At 44.4% G+C, this 22,307-nt stretch overlaps 1 protein-coding gene across 2 annotated transcripts; it reads right to left on the bottom strand.

Annotated features, from left to right (window-relative positions):
* Positions 1-97: 97 nt before the first annotated feature.
* On the bottom strand, positions 98-20,494 carry LOC109624813 (fibronectin-like). 2 transcript variants are annotated; one of them, XM_020079730.2, is made up of 46 exons: positions 20,163-20,454; positions 19,791-19,916; positions 19,322-19,459; positions 18,969-19,100; positions 18,548-18,685; positions 18,322-18,468; positions 18,018-18,206; positions 17,724-17,906; positions 17,290-17,466; positions 16,677-16,832; positions 16,435-16,563; positions 16,198-16,341; positions 14,092-14,213; positions 13,392-13,560; positions 13,125-13,301; positions 12,792-12,920; positions 12,589-12,678; positions 12,310-12,504; positions 11,140-11,418; positions 10,788-11,051; positions 10,598-10,692; positions 9,970-10,138; positions 9,749-9,835; positions 9,354-9,545; positions 8,064-8,342; positions 7,711-7,902; positions 7,498-7,587; positions 6,515-6,781; positions 6,283-6,399; positions 6,033-6,194; positions 5,785-5,940; positions 5,567-5,683; positions 4,927-5,196; positions 4,650-4,837; positions 4,470-4,557; positions 4,192-4,371; positions 4,002-4,091; positions 3,471-3,659; positions 3,240-3,329; positions 2,385-2,827; positions 2,143-2,281; positions 1,715-1,876; positions 1,339-1,464; positions 1,145-1,251; positions 931-1,026; positions 98-803 (listed from the first exon to the last, which is right to left on the bottom strand). In XM_020079730.2, exons 1-46 carry the CDS (start codon positions 20,305-20,307, stop codon positions 726-728), a joined length of 7,398 nt encoding a protein of 2,465 aa, XP_019935289.2. In that variant the 5' UTR covers positions 20,308-20,454; the 3' UTR covers positions 98-725. The 2 variants fall into 2 exon arrangements, with proteins under 2 accessions (XP_019935289.2, XP_069381858.1); XM_069525757.1 differs by lacking the exon at positions 8,064-8,342 and having other exon boundaries at positions 20,163-20,494.
* Between the last annotated feature and the right edge of the window lie 1,813 nt (positions 20,495-22,307).

Raw genomic sequence — 22,307 nt, 5'->3', positions numbered from 1 at the left:
ACATTTGGATTTTTGAAACTTTACAATCATGTTAATTGAATAGTTAAGTTGTGCCTTTGATATTTCTCTCATTTACAAAAACCAAACAACACTGAGGTAAGGTTTCAGGATTTCTCCAGCTTTATTAAAACAAGGGACTTCTTTCTGTCAAAGATAGAAACAACTTTGGCACTGACAACAAAGTACAAAAATAGAACAGTTCAAATTCTCACATCCCAGTTCACACATTCACACCTTGAGATTAAAGGGATAAATTAGTACAAAGATATTTGGGGATAAGAAAGTGTCAATCACACACAGTGCGACCCCTAGGGGACAGAAGAGGGGCTACAGAAAAAGAGAAACACTTCTTCATGGACAAAGCTACATTGACATTCTTTAGCAGTGCTTACTTTCTGACAGCTTTTGTTCTTTCGATAAGGAAATGTTTTAGAATTCTTAAATCAGAAACAAATGCCAGTTTGACAAGAGTATAAATATGACACAAGCCCGAAATTACTTCCATGGATGGAAACCTTACAAAATAAAAATTTAGAGAATTTGATAATGATAATAAAAGCTAATGATTAAGGCAGCAAGGCGGTGTAACATCTTTGGCGAGAAGTGTCAGAAAGTGATCAGGCAGTTGGTTCGGTCCAGTCACAGACAGCGTGGCTTCTACAGGGAGAGACAGTGCAGCGTTTGGACGGTGAGGGAGCAAAGCAAATGTCGGACGACTGATCCTTTTATTCCCTGGGAACTGGTGGAGCGAGTGCATCTGCCAGCAGCTCGGGTCGGAGGCACTCGATGGGGCAATGAATATTCTGCAGGAAAATTAAAAAAGGTAAGTCTTCACCACCATTGTGAATGAAAATCATCAACATTGGATTTCTCTGTTTTAATGAAGAGTTGCTACGTATCTCTAAGTACTTAATGATGAATTGAACTGACCATTTTGTGCAGGGTGTTTTCTCCATATCTCACAGGCTGCAGCAGACTGGCATCAACATCAGCACCTGGTCTGCGGCAGTTCTCACATCGCCAGCCCTGATGAGACAAAACATTCTTCAGCCACATGTGTCTACACGTTTCATTCCATTGATTCAGGATAACGAGCATCACACTGAACATCAGAACCAGATAGAGTGAGGCTGATGTGTTGTACCTGTTGACCCCCAAAGCATGTGCAGGTACAGATGGCGCCCAGGTACTCCTTCTGCCAGTGGTTGCCCACCTGGTACGTTTTCCCTTCATCATAGCACGTGGATTCATCTGTGATGGAGTACGAACATGTTAAAATTCACACGCAACTTCTCAAACAGTCATAGAACATTTTATTGGGTGGATGGGAGGCCTTACGTGGTTCACACTTGAACTCTCCTTTGCCGTTTCCCAAACAAGTGCAGCTCATTAAGTGACCATTCTCTGCACGGCGGTCCCACTTCTCTCCAATGCGATGGTTGACGCCGTTGTCATGGCACCACTCTAATCAGAGAGAGAATAATACGAATAATAGAATTATCAATAATAAGTCAGTAAGTTGTTATTTTGAGTCAGTAAGTTGCTATTTTGACATAAAATGTTATTTTGAGAGAAAGTTTTATTTTAACAAATTGATTAACTAAACTTTCTTATGACACTGACTTAAAGGATTTTTTTTTTTTAACAAAATGGCAGAATCTGACTTCCATGCAGATTACAAATATGTCCTGAAAATCAAGTGTCCAAAACTTACTGGATGAATCACATCTGAAGTGGCCACTTCCCAGACCCAGGCACTTGCACCACAGCTTGAAGCCGGTCTCGGACATCCGCTCCCACTCAGCGCCAACGTCATGGTGGGTTGCAGTAAAGGCATCATAACACGAGTCCCCGGTGGAGGGCCCTCCTTCTGGGACTGGAATATGAGGAAGAGCAAATGAATGGATCTTGATGAAACAAATCTGGCATGATATGAATGATATCTATGTGTGTGCAATTTGGAGCAGATCCAGATCTAGTGAATTCAGATTTGGTTTCATAAGGTGCCTGTTGGGCAGAGGTGGAGTTCTGCTCTCTTCCTTTCAGAAAGAGTTGACCAACCTTTTTATACACGCTGGAGTTCCAACCTAATTAGCAGGTGTTTGATTCGTTTACACTCAGCAGTAGCTGTAGGTCACTTACTTGTGTTTCCAGCAGTGACAACCTGCTCCAGAATCTTGTGTTTGAGCGCCCCCATCAGAGCCTCAACGAGCACCTTGTAGTTCGCTCCAGGGGTGAGTCCTATCAGGGTGGCTGTGGTGGCTGAGTTTGGCAGACGGACCTGGACAGGCAGAGACAGCGATGAGGTTACATTACATGAAATGAGAGTTTTCATGTAATATAACTGATGATTATCACTGGAAGCTAACACCCTCGTCTCTTACCTGGAACATCTTCTCATTTAATTGTGTGAGAGGTTGGCAGGACACCAGGTAGGCGTTGCTCTGACTGTAAGGCTTCCAGGAGATGGTGGTCTGAGTTTGGGCCTCCTGTGGCACCCCTGTGTCATTACCAAACGCGGAGCCAACGGGCACGTTCAGCTTCAGTATGGGCAATCTGCGGCCCTCTGCATCAGGGAGGGGCACAAAGACCAGGGGCTCACGCACTTGCCCATAGGGGTATTGTGGGTGGCCACTGTTTCCATTAAACTTGTTGTCTCCATTGTTGTTGTACTCTGTGTACTCCACATGCTGGTTGTGATCGCCAAGCCCATCCTGGCCATTGGGACCCACTACATGGACTCTATTGTCCAAGTGAGTTTCTGGCACATCCAGCTTGTCATCACCAGGGTGGTGGGGCAGAGGCAGGGGAAGCAGGGAGCTTGGTTCTGGGCGGAGAGACGGGGTTAGGGAAGCAGTTAGACGAGGTGGGTGAGGGGGTTGTAAAGCAGAGCTGCTGTTACATATCTCTGCCAGCAGGGAGTGATGGATATGCAGCATTACTGGGGTTCTGTGTCATGAATATTGTAATATTGCAAACACACAGGATATATTTTGAATGACTTGATTTCTGTTGGCATTCAAAATAAAATATTAAAAATATTATTATTTTAGGAGCCTGATGCTGTTTGACTGCAGTTTATCTCAAAGCCTCTGAGCAGATTAAAGCTGCCTGTCAAACCCATTTTTACAGTTTACCCTTACCTGATTTCAGTTTTATTCCTTTGCTAAATAATTTGAACAGGTATCTTTTACCATTACATTTGTCACAGTACAGAAGGGAAGTGTGATAATACTCACGAGTCCTGATTCTGCCCACCAGAGGCGTGCTTCTCTGTGTGTTCTGGATGGCAATGATCTTGATGATGTACTCTGTGCTTGGTTTCAGGCCTGATGAGAGGAACAGTTATCCCTCAGTGGAACAGTTAGGATGCACTCGACTCATGTTGACATGTGAGAAAATAATAATAAGCAATGGAACCCACATGAAGCAGATTTTTATAAATCTGGCACATGTTTGCGAGCACCTACCAGAGACGGTGGCGTAGTTTTGACCAGCGTGGGGTTGAGGGAACAGCTCCCGTGGCGCTCCGTATTGCTCCTCGTACGTGATGTAGTATCCTGTGATCTGCGTGGCAGGAGGCTGCCAGGTGAAGGAGATGGAGGTAGGGGTCATAGATGTGAACTGAATGTTGGTGGGAGCCTGGACCACTGGTTGAGCTATGAAGAAAAATACACACCGGGTAATCTGGTTATTATTCTATATCAGTCCGTATGGATTGGGCAGATGCCAGTATAAATGTAGATGAGTCTTGATATTTTACAGTTAAATCCTAAACTTCATTATAACTATAAATAAAAAGAAAACAACCAAATATATGGAGCTTGAAAATAAAATTTAAGATTTTTTCTTACCCGACATATAAAAATAAATACACATATTTTCCTGCATTGTTTATTCTGTGTAGTAAAAGTATTCATAATGGCAAACATAACGAAGACACCACATGGCTGTTAAGTGGTTATAAAAGCCAATTTTGGATGGATAGGTTTGTGTAGTACCTGTTTGAATTGTGAGCGTAAACGGGGCGCTCCTTGTGTTGCCATTCAGAGTGTACAGATTAACAGTGTACGTGGTGCCAGGCTGCAGACCTGAGGGAAAAAAGCAAGTTACACTGTAAAAAAAGAAATAAAACACACCTCCCAAACTCCTCCCATCTTTTAAAGGTTTAAGCAGGACATGGCGTTGTACCTGTGAGTGTGTAGGTGCGTGTCTCTCCTGGGATGGTCCTGCTGATGGTTGGGCGCGAGCCACCGACAGGCGTGGCATCGATCAGGAAACCACTGATGGTTTCTATCTTGGTGCGCCAGTTCAGGGTGAAGGAAGAGTCCTTCACATCAGAGATACGCACACGGCGAGGAGGACTCACGTCTGTGATAAGGAGGAGAGGAAAACCGACGTGAAACAGAGCAGTGGATGATAATCGGTGATGACTGGAAATGTTTCTCATTCATGGTGCAGCCAGTGACCTTCCAGCGTGGTGGTCTCTCCCTCCAGTGGTCTGCTGGAAACAGAGTTCTTCAGAGCGTAGACCTGTATCTGGTACGTGGTTGCCACCTACGATACAGAGACACACAGCTGATACTTACTTACTTACTTACTCACTGACTGACTACGAACCTGTGTAAATAGACCAGACATGTGTTTACCATGAGCCCGGGTACGACGACACGTGTGGTGTCTGGAGCAACATTCATCTCTTTGGTGGGGCTGTTGATGTTCTTGGGGATGACGACCACGCGGTAGCCCGACAGGCGAGCAGTGGGGGCTCGCCATGACACAGTGAAGGTAGAGGGACCGACCTCAGAGATCACCAGGTCGGTCGGAGCAGGGATCACTGAGAGCAAAAGCAAAAAAAGCATTTTAGAGTTGGACTCAGGGAATAAATAAAGTCATGATTGAGTTTTCTACAGAATGTATTTCTACCTGTGGCCTGAGTTCCCACTAAGGGTGTGCTGGGTTTGCGGCCATGGAGAGCGAAGACTTTCACCGTGTACTCGGTCCCGGGACGAAGGCCTCTCAGCAACACACTGTCCTGGTCAGGTCTGGGTGCAGGACGCAGCTCCTTCTCACCCTCCTCTGAGCTGGAGTACGTGACGCGGTATGATGTCACTGTGCCATCGGGGCTGTCCCAAGTGATGCGCATAGAGGTGGAGTCGATGTCGGAGAAGGTCAGGTCCTTGGGACGATCCATAGCTGCAGGAAGGGAGGGAGTCATTCCAGCTCTAAGCAGTTGTTTTTATTTAAAGAACATATTCACCTCTGATGCAATGAATAGAGCTTAAAAGAAAGTAGTTGTGGGCTTTAAATGAAGAGGTTCTATATAGATAATATTACATCTAAAATCATTTTAATCAAGTTTGTTTTTTTAACCGCATGATTTTGTTTGCCTTATTTCAGAAATAGTTCAACCTTGCTTGAAAAGTGCAGTATAAATACATTTCATCCAAACGATATAATAATAATAATAGTTATTATTATTACTACACACTGAAAAAAACTGGCAGAGCATGTTTTATCAAAACAGTCCCTGAAATGAAGCCAGTCTGAAATGAGTCAAACTAACCAGTGATGGTGTTGTCCACTGCAGGGGAAGAGGGCTGTCCATCGTTGCCCAGGGCGTAGACACTAACAACGTACTCGACAGTGGGCATCAGACCTGTGAATGTTATCTGTGTCCGATCTGCAGCAGAAGAGCAGGAAAGAATCAAATGAGGACAGGATGTTCTGGTTCTATATTTTAACAAAGGTGTCAGTCTGGTTGTGAACAGTTGTTTTTCTTACCAGGTGCCACCACCTCATCGTAGGAGGGTCCCAGCCCGTTCTTTGGCACACTGGTGACCCTGTAGCCTCTGATTGGCCCCTGAGCAGGAGACCAGCGCACTGTGATGGCGTTGTCGCTCACATCAGTTACTTTCATGTCAGTGGGAGTCTCGATATCTGAAGGAGAGATGGACACATGACGTCGTAGTTTAAACCCCTCAACAGTAAGTTTTTTTGTTTTTAGGAGGTGTTCGTCCATGTTGCTGTACCAGTCTTGTGTGTGATGTAGACCGGCGTGTTGGAGGCAGGGCTGTCCCCTCGTGAAGTGACGGCGTAGACCGTGATGGTGTAATCAGTACCGGGATTGAGACCAGTGATGGTGGCGGTGGTCTGACTGCCCGGGATGTTGAATTCTTGAGGAGTCTCGCCACCTAGAACCGGAGAGAGATGAAGGGTTGAGTGTTAAACTCAGAATATGGCTGAGGTCTTTGAGGAAGCTATGAAAACACTGGTACTGACTTGTCCCTCCGTAGGTGATCCGGTAGTTATTCACTGTGACCGAGGGAGCGTCCCAGCGGATGGTGATGCTGGTGGGGGTGGACGATGTTACCTCCAGATCAGTGGGAGCATCAGAGACTGAAAAGAAATAGAAGAGGAAAGAGGTGCTAAAACAAAAATCATGATTCAGCTGTTGAAGATCAGTGGCAGAAGAGAACCAGAGGTGATGGTAGAAACCAGTGTGGAGACTCACTGGTGGCCTGTGTGCCAGTGAGAGGCTGACTCTCCTGATTGTTGTTGACAGCATACACATTTATCAGGTACTCCGTCTCTGGTGTCAGTCCAGTCAGGGTGAAGCGGTTCCTGGTCGGGGGCAGCCTCTCGTCCTTGGTCCGCCCGCCGCTCGTCTGCTGGTAGCGGATGCGGTAGCCGGTGATGGCTGCGGTTGGAGCGAGCCAGTGAACAGTGAAGGAGTTGGTCTGGATCTCAGAGAAGTCCAAGCCAGTGGGGGAGTCCAGAGCTGGAGGGGAAAGAATTAGGAGATTTAGAAAAATGTATTATTATGAAGATAATAATAAGTAATGACAAGTGAAATAATGAATTTTAAAAAATCTGTTGGTTTCTGAAATGAAGTCAAGCTAAAACTTAGTACCATGAATATCTATTATTTTATTTATTTATTTAATTAATTTCTAATGGACTAACTAGACAAAAAGAAAAATAAAGTGACATGTATGAACAATAATATAGAACTAATTATAGAAATAGTGAAATGAATCAAACACATCTGACAAAGGAACTGCTGATGAAAATGAGCATTTCAGCAAACTGTTAATGTTATCGTCCCTTTTCAAATTAAGTTTCAAATTAAATCGGTGTACTCTAATACATTGGCCTACGTTTAAATTAATAAACCTGCAATAAAAAAAAGTGCAAAGGTTAATGATTTGAGTTCATTTGCAGTTAGATTTTGTTCATTCAAATTACGAATTCTCATATTTAAATCCTTTTTTTCTGTTCAAATGCAGAACAGTCCTGTTATTTGTCTTAACTGCAGCATAATGAAATATTTAAAAGGTTTTCTTTATGGTGATGTTTGCCTCTGTCTCGATATATTAAAAACAGATGAATTAATGTAACATCTTGATTTTTGTGTGATGAAATATTGTAAAAAACATAAGTAAAATATGAACTAAACTTGCAGCACCCACTGTGTTAACCCACTGTCAGACTCACTTGTCCTCTGAGTTCCTGTGGCTGGTTGACTTTCTCGTTCACCGTACACATACACCACACTGATGCGGTAATCTGTGTTGGGCAGCAGATCTAACAGGAAGTAGTTATTATGGAGCGTGAACGACTTGACATTGAGCAGTTCAAAGAAATACAACTTATTTTGGCCTCTTGAAGACACAATCCCTTTGAAACACAATTCTCATGTTGTCTTACTCTGCAGCAGGAAGGTGTTGGTGGCTCCGCCAACATTGACCTCCTTGATGTCATCATCTGTGGCCACAGGGTGGTAACGGATGACAAACCGAGATATGTCGCTCGGTGTGGCCACATGCGGGACTGTCCAGGTCACCCTGATGTGATCAGGACCCACTCCTCCAAACTGCAAGTTGGTGGGAGCCGGAATGGCTGCAAGAACGAGGGGGTGAAAGTTACAGCGAACGCAGGAACAACAAAGACGATGATAAATTTGACTGTAGCATGTTGCACGTTAAGAAAAGGGCTGTTAGTGTGACTGCATCAGTTCTCTCAGACTACAACCCACTGATGGAGTGAAAGAGTCAAATCACCAGCTTGTGTTTGCTTTGTGTATGTGGTCGGCTCGCTTTCCCCCTCCTCCGTAACAGTGACGATACTGATGTCATAGTCCACGCCGGGCTCCAAACCGTGAATCGTGTAATAACCAGCAGATGCTTCCACCATATCTTGAAAAATTGGCAAGCTCTCGCCTGATGTAACTACCATTATCCGGTAACCAGTAATGGCAGTATAGTTGGGAGGTATCCAGCGCAGGCCAATGGTGGTGTCAGTAATGTCGACAAAGTCAATTTGACTTGGTGTGGGGATTTCTGAAAGGGTTAGGCCAGTGGTGAAGCGCGGGCAAAATTACACAGACACAGATTCAAAAGCCATAATAATTACACTGATTAAATTAATATCATTCATTTCATTCCAGAGAAGCAGTCAGAGTGTAACAGAGGCCATGCTCGATAGATAATTACAAACTACATCAGTCAACAAACATCAAGAATTACAGTCATATAAACATATTAAAACCAAAGCAGTGATTAATTATATAGTTCTGGTCATGCAAAGAAATATTTATTCACCATCCCAATTAATGAATATGATCTCCATGCATGGCAGCCAGTGATCATGTTAGTAGTAGCTAATGATAATTAAAGCTGCATCAAACGATGTGTGAGCTGACTTAACTTTTTATCGTCTTTTAACTCATTTTGGTTTTATAGCTTAAACGTCATTTCCAGCAGCAGGAGCTGTTTTCATCAGATATTTTTTTATAATGAGTCAGTGGAAACCAAAATAGTAAAAAGAACTGGGCGTCAGATTAGGTAAGAATGTGTAACTGGGTCATAGGTGCATGTTTTCCGGCTTGTTTCAAAGTTCACTCTAAATTTTGTCCCTAAATTCCAACATGAAGAGGATGATATTACAAGAATAGAGTCGTAATATTATGAAGGAAAAAGGTCAATACTATGAGAATAAGGTCAGAGCTTTAGACTGTGTGATTTTAAAGGGGGTTTTCAAACGATCTGCCTGTCGCTTGCTTTAAAATGAGGAATGTGGAGCAATGTGTTAAAATTATACTTTAGTATAAGTATCACAAATAACAAAATACTTCATCTTTTGGCTCATCAGCAAATTGTCGTGAGTATCAGGATTTTGAAAAGACTGAAAGAAACTGAGGAGGAAATGTTTCGTAGTAGTCGACTGTGGAGTTAATGTTGGTCTATGTGATATTTAAAGTTTTTATCTTTATTCTCAATATATACAGACTAATTTCTAAGTCTCTCTCCTTCTCTTTCTTTCACACAGACACTCTTCCTGCTGGCTCCTACCTGGTGTGACAATAGTGGACACGGGCACACTGTCCAAATGGCCCTTTGTGGTGAAGACGCTGATGTTGTACTCCACCCCCAGATCAAGGTTCTCTAGGATCATCGAGGTCTGATCAGGTCGGGCAAACTCCTCGAGGGAGTTTCCTCGCTGGCCGTTGGTCGGCGTGCTCGTCACCCTGTATCCTGTGAAGCCTGCAAAGTGGGTGGATACGTGACAAATATGGAGGAGACGGAACATAATGTCATGAGGTTGAGCCACTGTGAGAAATGAAAGAGAAATACTGGGAAGAACCGTTTGTCCTGGTGCAAAAAAGAAAAACCATTTGAAGGCCAAGGTCTAGACTTGCCGTGATCCAATGGGCTGCCAGTGTGTGGCGAGCACAGTCAATATTTACCTGGTGTTTTGGAGGCTACCCAGTGGACAGTGAGATCTCCTGTGTTCGGGTTGGACTCCACTCTGAGGTCAGTGGGAGGAGACAGGGCTGCAAGGACAGACAAACATGTGAAACTCACGACAACACTCACTTCTGCCTCAAACTTCTGCCGAGTGGTCAGGAACAGTCGCACAAATCTTGTTAAGAAGAAGATTTTTTTTCTCAGTGAGTTAGAAACGCACAAGTGACAACGGTGCGGGTGATGGGGTTTCCACGGTTGCGTCCGTTGAAGATGGGCTGAACGCTGTATGTGTACTGATTTCCAGAAATCAAATCTGGGATAAGAATACGTCCAGAGTCAGAGGTCTCTTCTCTGGGAGACTCGCCTTCCTGGCTGGGCAGCACCGACAGCTGGAGAGAAGGAGGCAAGAATTAGAAAACTTGAAAATAAACAGAATTCTGCAGTAATGGATTTTCATTTTGTTGAGTTGGTGGCAGAACATGTGAGGAGGACATGTTACCAAACTGTTGCCTATTTCCGTACATATGAGCCACAGAATAATATTACATTAGCCAATTACCTCCGCTTTCGTCTGCGTTTGTTAGCAGGATTATGCAAAAACTGCAGGATGGATTATCATGAAACTTGTTGGAAGGATACGGTATGGGTCAGGAAAGAACTTGAATATCGGTACGGATGAGAATGTGACATGTTTAGGGGACTGCGATCAACCCCCTTCACATTGCACCCAGGGATTTGACACACTGACAGTATTAAAATAGTGATTAGAGCAGATTAGCTTTTTTATTCTGTTTCTCTAGATGTTGAAAATGTTTTCTTTACTCTGATGATCGGATGCAGGTTTCTACCTTGTAGCTGAACCTTTGTACAGGGATCCAGGTGATGATGATAGAAGCGTCAGTGACCTCTGTGCTAAAAGGTGGAGCATTTCCCATCTGGGGGGCTGGGCGGAGAACAAAATGGGAGGAAAATGATATTAAAATAATTGCAACAAGTTACACAACTTTCTGCTGATGTTCTGTTTCTCTCAACACTGACCAGTAGTAAAATACGTTTTGACGCCCTCACTGAGCTGGTTGTCCAGCTCAGAGTGCAGAGTGGCAGTGTACTGGGTGTCTGGCCGCAGATTCCTCAGCGGGAACTGAGTGACCCGGCCCGGGATCCTCTTCTCGATGGGGTTGGAGCCCTCGATGCTCAGGAAGAGACGGTAGCCGGTGACAATGGCACGGGGAGCCTCCCAGGTGACCATCGCATTGTCAGGGCCGATGTCAGTGAAGTGAACACTGGTGGGAGAATCAGGTTCTGAAGGGGGCAGTAAATATAAAAGACATGAGGCAGAAGTTGGTGTAATCTCCCTTTGTCCCTTTAATCTGTGTATGGTGACACCTACTGGTAGACGTTTGTCCAATGAGTGGCTCGCTTTCCACTCCGCCACTGATGGCGTAGATGTAGAAGCGGTAGAGTGTGCCTGGCTGCAGGTGGGTGATGTCAGCATATGCGTTGGGGGAGATGGGCAGCTGTAGGGGCCTCGTGTCAGTGCCATCGGGGCCAATGGGGGAGAAGATCACCCTGTAACCAGTCACCTCGCTGGGTGGACCGGTCCAGGTTATGGTGATCATCACGTCTGAAACCTCGTAGAACTGCAGGTCTGTGGGCGCCGGGACCACCTCTGTGGACAGAAAGTCATAGATTGAGCGATATCATCCGAGTTCAGACTGTAACGGACCCGTTGGTGTTTTTGATCTGTGGTAACACTTTAGAGTTTTTTTGGAGGAAGAGAATGCATTTAGCTTGTTGGTTGGAAAGTAAACACAATATGTTCCAGTGTTAAAAAATCCATCCATCAACTATAACACTCATGCTTTTGTGGGTCAAGCAGGGAGTTGGAGCCAATCCCAGCTGGCAACACAGGTCTCCAGTGTGTCACAGGGCTGAAACTCCATTCAGAAGAGTCTCCAATCAACCTGACCTTAACATGCATGTCATTTGACTTTAAATGAACTGTTTAAGTGCTGTACAAGGCAAATTAAATGTACTGTAAAACAATCTGCATTTATGGGTATTATAGAGAAATAAGAGGCTTAAATGAAAATATAAGAGAAAGGTCAAACCAGATGTGCAAAAAGAAACACGGGCAGTGTCTATAGCATCTGGATTTGTTTTTAAGTGTAATAAAACAGCTGGGCCAGGTAGAGGAGGAAAACGTCAGCTATGGAAATCTCATTTAAGAAAATGTATGAACTTTGCGAGCAGCATGTCTGAACCGGTGTGTGTTTCTGAGCCCACCGTGAATTAAAAGAGGGGTCACTCAGGGGCCAATTGTGGCCTCAACATAAGAAGCCCTGGGAAAAAAAAGTACTACGCTGGTATAGCTTTAACTGTAGTGTTTTGACACGCTCAGTTTTCCCCAAACAGTGAAAAGCCATTCCTAAAGGCCCTATAAGGAATCAGCAGCTGTAGGTATAAACTTAATCTGCTCAGCTTTCACTGATGTCCAAAGAATTATCTAAAAATGAAGAATGTACTTTCCAAAGACCAGGATAACCTTCCATGTGCTTACCAGGCAGAGGAGACCCACTGGTGGTGACCTGTACAAACACAGGCTCGCTCTCCTGATTCTCCTCTACAGCGTAGATGCTGATGTTGTACAGCAGGCCGGGGCGAAGGTCAACCAGGGTCACTGAAGTCTCTGAGTCTGGCAGGTTCAGCTCCGTGCTGCTGCCTTCCACTGAAGGCGTGTACACCACACGGTAACCTGGCAGGCACACATACTCGGTTACATCTCTTAATCCAAACCCCTACTTTAAAGCGCATATACACACAGAGGGTTTCTGTTTACCAGTGATTGGAGCCTGAGGTTTAGACCAGCTGATTCGAATGGAGGTATCTGCCACCTCACCGACAGCATGCTTGGCAGGTGTGTCAGGAGCTGCGGAAAAGGCAAACCATGGGATTATATATTCTTCTGCAAAAACCTACTCAATTTGCAGGATCCTGGGCCGAGGTTCATCGTGACAACGTGAAAGGGAGGGTGTCTCGTACCTGTGGTCTGAGACGTGGTCAGGATGAGGTTCGGCTGCCCCTGATCTGGGAGCTCGAAGACGTTGACGTTGTACCTGCGTCCTGGCAGCAGATCAGCGATGGTGACAGAGGTGGCCGTGCGGGGAACATCTGGAGAAGCAGATTAAAAACGTATGAAAACTTAACGTATGATACAGGTGTTACTCATGTTCAACAGTAGATATTCCTTAACATTTATTTTCCCTGAGATACATCAGTCAGAACCGCAACAGAGAAACTATACAATTAATCAATTGAATAATATCTATGTGACTTTATTAAAGCATTATGGGGGTTTCAGTGACGGTCTCTCACTCAGAACTTTCGGCTTCGCCCCATCTTCACTGAGCTCATACTCCACCCTGAAGCCAGAGATGGTAGAAGAGGCTGAGGTCCAGGACACGACGAAGCTGTTTGAGGTGATCTCTGTCACTGACTCTGAGGTGTCCACCTCTGCAGGAAGCTGCGTTGTCTCTCCCTCTGACGTCTCCACTATAAAAGACAACAGGGGGCATAATGGTCATGAGAATATTTGTTTAAATGTGCGGCACTGAGAGAATGTTACCGCTCAGGTCTACTCACAGGAACCGTGGGTAGTAGTGAAATCGAAGCGTGTGATCTCGCGGCGTCCGTAACGCAGGACGCTGATCAGCTGACCCTCGTATGTGATGCCTGGACGCAGCCCACCGATGGTGTAAGAGTTGAGGTGGCCGGGGATGGTGACCTCCCTCCAGGGTGCTCGTGCATTTTTCTACCGGGAAAAAAAGTTGAAATTAAGTTTTACTGAAATATAAGACAAGTGCTGATGAAGTTCATGTTATACAATCAAAAGCTGACGTTATTTCAACAAGTAATTCCAAGCTCAGGAGTGAATGTTTTTAATTGACTATAAACGAGAAAAAACATTAATTAATAAACACAATTAATTAGGTTCTAAAATATTTAAACAAAAACAAGCTGGTGTGTGTATTTTGGACTGCACACTGGCTCAGATGTGTCTACTGCCACATACTCTGCTTTAGAAGTATTTCAACTGGTTTGCATGCAGTTGGAAAACTTTCTTAGACTTTCTCAGCAGGAGAGCCGGATGAGGACCTTAAGCGACTTTGCCGTCCAAAATACACAAACCCCTTCAAAAGAAATCTGCTCGACTTGAGGAAAAAGACGTGAGAAAATAAAAACCTCTCAGAGAGGGTGGGGATATTTTCCTAAGAAGAGAGAGTTGATCTTAATTATCAAAAGTAATTTGTAACCTGTGTTATGAACCAAAAGATTGACTCACAACTCTCCATTTGAGGATGTACTGGGTGATGTGAACAGATGAAGGGGCGTTCCACTGGATGGGGTGGGAGTCTGGCTGTTTTCCAGCCTCGGTAATGATCACCTGCACGGGTCTGTGGCCGTCTGAGTCAGACAAAAAAAAAAAAAGGTTGAGGAGGACATCAGGAGAGAGAAGAATCACACATTGTCAAAGACATATAATATAGCTGTGTTAGGTGGAGGAGATGGTGTGGGTGAAGGCTGGCTTCTCCTTTTGGTGAGGCACTGTTAGATGGAATCATTGTTTTGGGATTGAACCAAATCACCAGACGGTGCTAAACCAGCTCAAACAACCACCGACATCTTACTCTGACATGACACCTGAGTACTATATTCATCACGGTTTATCTAGCCTCCGCACCCTGAAGAACACACACACACACACATACACACATACAGCATCACAGGAGCATTTCAGGGGATATTAGTGCTAAAGGGACCTGGGTGGGGCCCCACATTAAACCAATCCCTAATATCCCGGTATATAAATTAACATTTTCTTAGATTGGAACTCGTTATCAGCTGTAGTCCAGGTATCAGAATCTGTTTGGGGAATGGAAAAATGGAATTGACACATCTCTCACAAATCTTCAAATGACTCTTTTATAAATAAAGGTCACAATAATACAGTTTAAGCTCAAACCTCCACCACCATCCCCGGCACATCATACACACACATTTAGACATTCTAGTCTTCATCCAAACTCTTAAATTATGAAGCTTTGGGCAAAAAGTCTGTGACACGAGGCCTCATTAGGTTTCAGACCAGGGCTAATTGTAGTCTCCTGTGTATAGGCCATAAAAAAGAATTGCCGTTGCTGTGGATTAACCTCATCAGCTGTTGCATTTGCCTGCTTTCCCCTCAAGGCCCTGGTCCGCACACACACCGACACACTCTCCTCTGACGGATCCCGGCGAGATAAATGTTGCAACTGTAACTTTTTCAGGTCAATGTTTGATTCAGGAGCAAAGTATCACATTAAGCAACGTTTACCCAACCAGCATGAGAGATACTGGAGCCAGGAAGTGTTTTTAAAGGCTAAACCCCAACCCCCACCCCCTTGAATAAGCCCAGCATCCCATTCCCATCAGCAGGTCAGCACAAACAACTCTTTACACCAGGCGGGTGAGGAAAAACCTCAAAGACCAACAGGGGCGACGCCATTGCCTGCTCTGCACTTCCTCATTTGACTTCAAAGTGGAGGGGGAAAAACGACCCCCGCTGACCTGAAGTGAACTTTTCATTTCGATGACGTGTGACGGGAGGTGTCGGGTGAGAGGGAGGTGGATGTCAGAAAGTGAAATAAGTGCCGCTAACACAAATAAAGCTCTTAACAGCTCAGAAGCAGCTGGGAAATAAAAGCCAGACTAGTGTTGTCATTAAAATAATACTCCTTATTTGGTCATGACGACTGCTGGTCATTACTGCTGCATCATCATGTCGTGTGCAGGGGTTTTCAGGATTAGGGTCTTTCACCCCTGATTAAGTGAATCTCAATTATGTCATGTTTGATTTTCACAACTAGAAAACAAAGCGTAGATTCAAATAACATCTTAACTTTTTGCTCATTTGTTCAAGTTTAAACTTACTATATGTAACTCCAGCCGCTGGTGGTCTTGTATTAAAACAATGATAAAAATATATAGTTTGAAGACACTTTGAAGCAGCGTGTGACAACATAAGAGTAAAGACAACTAACACAAGATGACTTTAATTCTCACTCTGAGGAAAACCTCCAACATCAGGGTTTATAAAAAAGATGTGAAGTTATAAGTAGAATATTTTTGCTGTGATTTAAGTAGATCTATAAACATGATGGACATCACAAACATAAAAACACCTTCATCGAGCTGAATCTAAAAAAGAGTTTCTCTGTGTCTGTGTGATCGGACTTGACTGAGTTATGACCCTGCAGACGAGACTCTGTTTAACTTCTGCATCAGCTTTGTTGTTTATTTAACTGAAAAACCAACATAATGTGGCTCATATGACTTTGCATGGTGCAAATTCAAGTCTGCACTCTGAGAAACTTTGAAGTGACGATGTTGGGAGGATTCTTTTTCCTACCTTGGTACGTCTGCTGGGGTTCACATCTCATCTCGCCGATCCCGTTGCCGTAGCAATAACAGCGGTATTGGATGCCATGGATTACCTTGTCCCAAGCCTCTCCGATCTGATGGAACTCCCTGGTTTGTGGCTCCTGACACTGATCTGTTGGTGAAAACACAAGACGACAGAGATGGTAGCACGGAACAGAGAATGGTGGGGCAGTAATTCTCAGCTGCAAAAAAGCCTTGAACGCACCGACAGCGTCACACTTCCAGCGTCCACGTCCCTGCCCGAAACAGGTGCAGTTCATCATGTAGCCCTCGTCGTGGCGTTTGGAGAACTCTTGGTTTACTTCATAGGTGAGGCTGTCAACAATACACTGATCTGCACATGCAAGGGAGGAGGGAGACAAGAACACGCATGTCATGATCTCATGTCCGATCATGTGACTTCTGTTGCTATGACTTAAACAGTTTTGTTGGAGTTCGCTCTCTGACCTTGCAGCTGTGAGTGAGCAATGCAGCTCCACTCCCCACGGCCGTTACCCAGGCACGTGCACTCCATCATGTGACCCATGATGTCGTGGCGTTTGTCCCACTTGTCGCCAACACGGTGCATCACTCCATCGTTGGTGGTACACACCTCCTCATGGGCTGCATGAAGAAGACATGAAGAAGAAAGAAAAACAAGGAATAGTTGACTGCTCTGTCGACTTGCTGTATTTGTGCGTGTGTGAATTCTACTCGGCCCACTTGAGCTCAGTGCTGTGAATCTGTGTGTTATGTAACAGCCTTAATGGAGTCATTACTCTCCCATGAATGTTCTTTCCTCTGAAAGTCAGTAATTTAGTCCCAAATTGTCCACAAGTGACCCAAACAACCAGCATCATTACCATCCATCAGAACAAGATAAGGACCAAAGCATTTAGCGTGATGCCCTACAAAGACAAAGTATTTAACCCATGTTAGTATAGCATATCTACGTTTCTGAGTTAAACCATATTACCCATGTTCCCTGAGAATAAATGAGATGAAAGCCGGTGGTTGATTTTACTTATGGTGCATGACTGCGTGGTGTGGAGGAACTGAAAAGCAGTGGGCGCACACTCACCGGCCATGGGGCAGAATCCAAAGTGCTGCTCTGTGTCGTAGTTGTAGGTGGTACCACACCACCTCATGCCATCACGGCGTCCGTCAGCTGTGCAGTCGGTGTAATTGCGTCCGCTGTAGAGGAAGGGGAAGTGGCACAGGGCGCCATTGGAGTTTCCACCTCGTGTTGCCACAATGGCTGGAATCAAGAAGGAGACACAGCTGTTATTGTTCATCTCTAACATGGTTACCATTTTGAACAATTTTGTGTTTTGGCATTCAAGCATTCACACACACATCACTGAGTTTGGGGGATGGGATTTGTGAAAGATTTCCGAATGTTGGCACTGATATTCTTATCCATCCAACACCTTTATATTGGTGGTGGACAGTACCATTACTTTAGGGACGAGGTCCCACATCAACCCAATACAACAACAAAAGTTTGCGTCTCACCATTCCTCTCAGTACAGAAGGAATACTGCTGGTCTTTATCATAGTCTGAGGATGTAGAGCACCAGAGCTGCCCGTCTGAGCGTCCGTCTGAGGTGCAGGAGTAGTAGGTCTTCCCCATGAAGACGAAGGGGAGCTCACAGGGCTGGCCGTTAGAGTTCCCACCATACGCGTGGTTTCTGTTCTCTGCGCAGGAAAGAGAGGAAAGAGAGTAGAAAGGGATTTGATCTTTTTAAAGACGTTTTGAACAAAAGGAAACTGGGACCCCTGCTTTTCGTCCCTCTCTCCTGCGCTCACCCCATTCCTGACAGCTGACGCCGTTGCCCAGACAGGTACATTGCATCTGCTTGCTGCCCTGGTTTCTGATCCAGCGCTGCCCGTCGTAGTAGGTGGCTCCGGAGTCTGTGCGGCAGGTTCCCTCCATGGGGGGATCGATACGCTTCTGGAGCACGGTGTGGGTGGGGGTCAAAACAACAGCCCCTGTGGCTGTGCAACACCAAAGTCGATTGAGAGAAAGATGGATATCAGGGAAGCTTTTTCCATTTAGTGAACACTTTTAGCAAAACTGAACTTGAACAAGAGTAAAGATTTTTAATCTCACTTCGGCCTGCATTGTGTCTTTCACACTTCAACTCTCCACGGCCGTTTCCTAAGCACAGACACTGAAGGGGATTTCCACTTGGGTCTGTCTTGGTCCAGGTGTCTCCGATGCGGTACGACCTCTTGGGGTCCTGGTCATTGCAGCGATCTGATGGCAGAAGAACTGTCAACAGCTGCCAATCAAGTATGAAAAAGTGTGTGTGTGTGTGTGTTTCTCCTCTTCTTACTCCTTGAGGTGCATGTGATGCGTCCATTCCCCTCTCCCAGACACGTGCAGTCCAGCATCATCCAGCCTTGGTACAGTTTCTCCCAGGTCTCCCCCACAACATATGATGATGCAGCACTGTTGTCATAGCAACGCTCAGCTGCACAGGTAAAAAAGACACACAGTATAAACCTTCATTTTAATGCGTCTGCAGTTTGATCATTTGACATTTGAATCGTCCTCTGAATGTTTCCATGAGAAATAAACCACGGGGAAATCAATAGCTGTGGCGTAAGATGCATGCTGTCACACACACCTTGTTTGAGTTGACTGTTGTCAAATATTTAGAATGGTTTCAAACAAAGTCACACTTCTGATAAATTCTCCTGTAAATATTTTCCATTTATCTGCATTCCAGAGTTCTGTGAGGTCAAGTTACTCACCCACAGGTTTGCATGTCCACTCTCCTTTGCCGTTTCCCAGACACACACACTCCAGCATGTAGTCAGCGGAATCATGAGGCCTCTGCCAGGTGTCCCCGATTTTGTAAGACTTGCCACCTTCATGGCAACGATCTGGAAATGACATAGATTTGAAGTTGAGTCCACTGCTATAGCTTTGATAACCATACACACTGTATCTATATAATGTAAGTAAAGTGTTTTAACACCAATCCATGAATCCAACAAGGAGAGATACAATTCAAAAGAAATTGAAATTACGCTAAAATCCAATTCAGCTTGAAGTGAAACCTATTTCTGATAAAGCACATAAAAATATTTGAACTTGAACTCACTTGCGATGGTGCAGCTGATCCTGCCCCGACCAGAACCAATACAGGTACAGTCCCACATCATGCCGTCCTTTGGTCTCTCATAGGTTTCACCGACCCGATATGTCCGGTCATTGTTCTTGTCATAACAGGAGTCCACAACTGAGACAAAAACAGGAAAGGCCAAAAGGTTAAGAGGCTGTTATTGTTCTACCTGCTGTGGGTGTTTTTCTCTTGCGCTGCGTAAAGACGCACTGGTGACGGAACAACTGGAAATCTAAAAGTGGTCCCATGTGTGTTTTCTTAAGAAACTCAGTCCTGTTGTTTTAGACATAGTGTGAGAGCCGACACAGTATTTTCTTTTACTCGATGTCATTGAAACAGCAGCTCTACTGCACTGAGGGGGGCCGCTGATCCAAACCAAAGTGAGCCTGAGAAGAAATGACCCGATGAGACATTTCTCTGGGTGTTAACCGGTGGGAATCTCACTGACCTTCGGGTTTACTTTTGCATTTGATGCCTGCGGCTCCACTGCAGGTGCACACCAGTATACTGCCGAGGTAGGGCTTCTCCCACTGCTCGTTTGGTCTGTAGGAGCGACCGTTGTCCTCACAGCCGACTAGACACCAGGTGATATAATATTAAACAATGAGATCATGCAATCATTTGTTCTGATTTGAAAATACTAGAAGGGACATAAAGCTGAATAATACAGTTTTCCATGGTGTCATTTACTGTCAACTCGGTACATTTACGCACCAGAAAGCAAAATTACGCAGAGATAAAAAATCATCTCTGACTTTTTTACGCATTAAGGAAAGTTGATTTTCGATTTTGAAAAGGTAATGAAAGCCCTTGTACCAACCTGGAGTGACAGCCGCTGCGTCACGGAGCTCAGGATACACCTGATACTGACCCGTCTGTCTTCTCTGCTGCTTCTTTGGCACGGCGTGGACTGCGCTGCTTACGCACAGCGCAACCAGCAACCCTGTGAGCGGGCCACCAGTCATTTTGAGGGGAAAAGGAGTTCGAAAGACAAGTTTACAAGAAGAAGCGAGCGCAGAAGCAGAGTTATACTCTGAGAGATTGTCCTTTATTCTCTGCTGGCCGTTGCTGCTCGGATAGGCGGGTCGACGAGCCGCCTCACAGCCGGTGCACTAGACTGAGGAGACGGGAGCGCGTTGGTTTTATACCCGGACACACCGCCGCAGCCTGCGGGAGGGGAGGGTCTTAACCGGAGCTGGGGTGACTGAGTGGGAGCAACACCGACACTGTAAACTTCATTTTCAGGATGAGAAAAAAACCACAAGACTATAAAAATAATACATCAAGTTATGAGGATGGAGGAGCTGCAGAGGTCAGAGCTTTGTGAGAGATAACATGGAGAGATACCACACAGGGTCAGGGGCAATAAACCAGTTAAGGATACAACACAACAAACTATCACTCTGCTGCACATGATTGATACTATTTCTGCTTGTGTTGTTATTGTGATGTTATTAATCCTCAAATCTAAAAACTGTGGCCTACAGGCAATTATAACAGCATCAGGCATCATGTCTCTATTTTTTTATGTGTAAAATATGATTATATACTGACTCAAGGGATTTAAAAATATATATTATTTGCTCTATTGCATGTGTGTGTACTTTGCTTTATCCTGAGCAAAAACATTCAGGGGTTGAAAACAGCAGCTCGTCACCAGATAAAGAAAACTCCAGATTCCAGCCTGTCTGTTCTGCTGCAGGAGATTTTCTGTCCAGGCTGAGAAACCAAACACGAGCCTCATTTTTCTTCCTGAGTCATTGTTTACCAGCCGGTGTTTCCTGACTCGATACCATGTTGAAGAGTAATGTCTGTTAAATGCTTTAAATGGTTGTAAGTGAAAGTGAGCACATACACACCCACACATACAGACATATAAAGTGAGCACATACACACCCACACATACAGACATATAAAGTGAGCACATACACACCCACACATACAGTCTTGTTCTTTCCCCTCCACCTGTTCTACATCCATCCATCCACAGAGTTTTTTTCTTTTCTTTCTTTGGCTTTTGCCTGGATTGTGTGTGTGTTTGTGTGTGTGTGTGTGTGTGTGTGTGTGTGTGTGTGTGTGTGTGTGTGTGTGTGTGTGTGTGTGTGTGTGTGTGTGTTTGTGGGACAGAGAAAAAACGACAAAGTGCTCCTACATCTGTAATTCACATTAAGTCTGCATGACCTCTGCATGTCGGGCAGAGCACTTGCCCATTTTAAAGCCAGCTGGATTCCTCCATTCAGGATTACTGTTATACAGTAACAACAGAGGTGATATGATATCATTGATTTATGTATCATGGTTAATATCAATGCTTTTTAGGATATAATCGATTTAATTTTGAAGAATTTGACTTACAAATATGAATTGAACATAAATTTGTTTTATAGTGCAAAAAAAAAAACAATCCTCTAATTATCTGCTTAAATGACCTCAAATGGGAAAAAAACCTGATAACATCGACATAAAAGTTAAGTTTGTTGTGGTGCTTTCAATTTGAAACTGTCAAGATGCTGTTTTAACTTTGCATCAATGGATAATCCCAGGTATTTAAGCCCAACATTGTATTTTGTGAACCTTTGGATCCCATAGAATTAGAGAAAACTGTGGTAATTGTGTAAACATAACATTTTGATGGCCGGTTGGTCATGTACCCAAAAAGGTTTCATTTATGGGAAATCAATGTCTCTGCTTTAAGAACAAACAGAGAGGAAAATAAAGCTCTGAGGAAACAGAGGAAGAAAACAGCAAAAACACTGTGCTTGTTTTTAAAGTGAGTGAATCTGAGTCATCAATCTCTCTCCTGTGTGGAAAAAAAAAGCCTCCGCAGACTTTCCACTTGTGAAACAGCACCCGAGTGTGGGGATCAAAACAAAAGACAGTTTCAAGCCACCAGATCTATCTTGTTAAAAAGTGTAATGTCTATATTCACACGATTCCTGAAATGTTCACTCATGCAGTACAGCAG

Source organism: Paralichthys olivaceus, chromosome 1, assembly GCF_024713975.1.
Source record: "Paralichthys olivaceus isolate ysfri-2021 chromosome 1, ASM2471397v2, whole genome shotgun sequence".
Taxonomy (NCBI): domain Eukaryota; kingdom Metazoa; phylum Chordata; class Actinopteri; order Pleuronectiformes; family Paralichthyidae; genus Paralichthys; species Paralichthys olivaceus.
The sequence above is the reverse complement of the archived record's forward strand: the minus strand, read 5'-3'. Positions and strand labels throughout refer to the sequence as shown.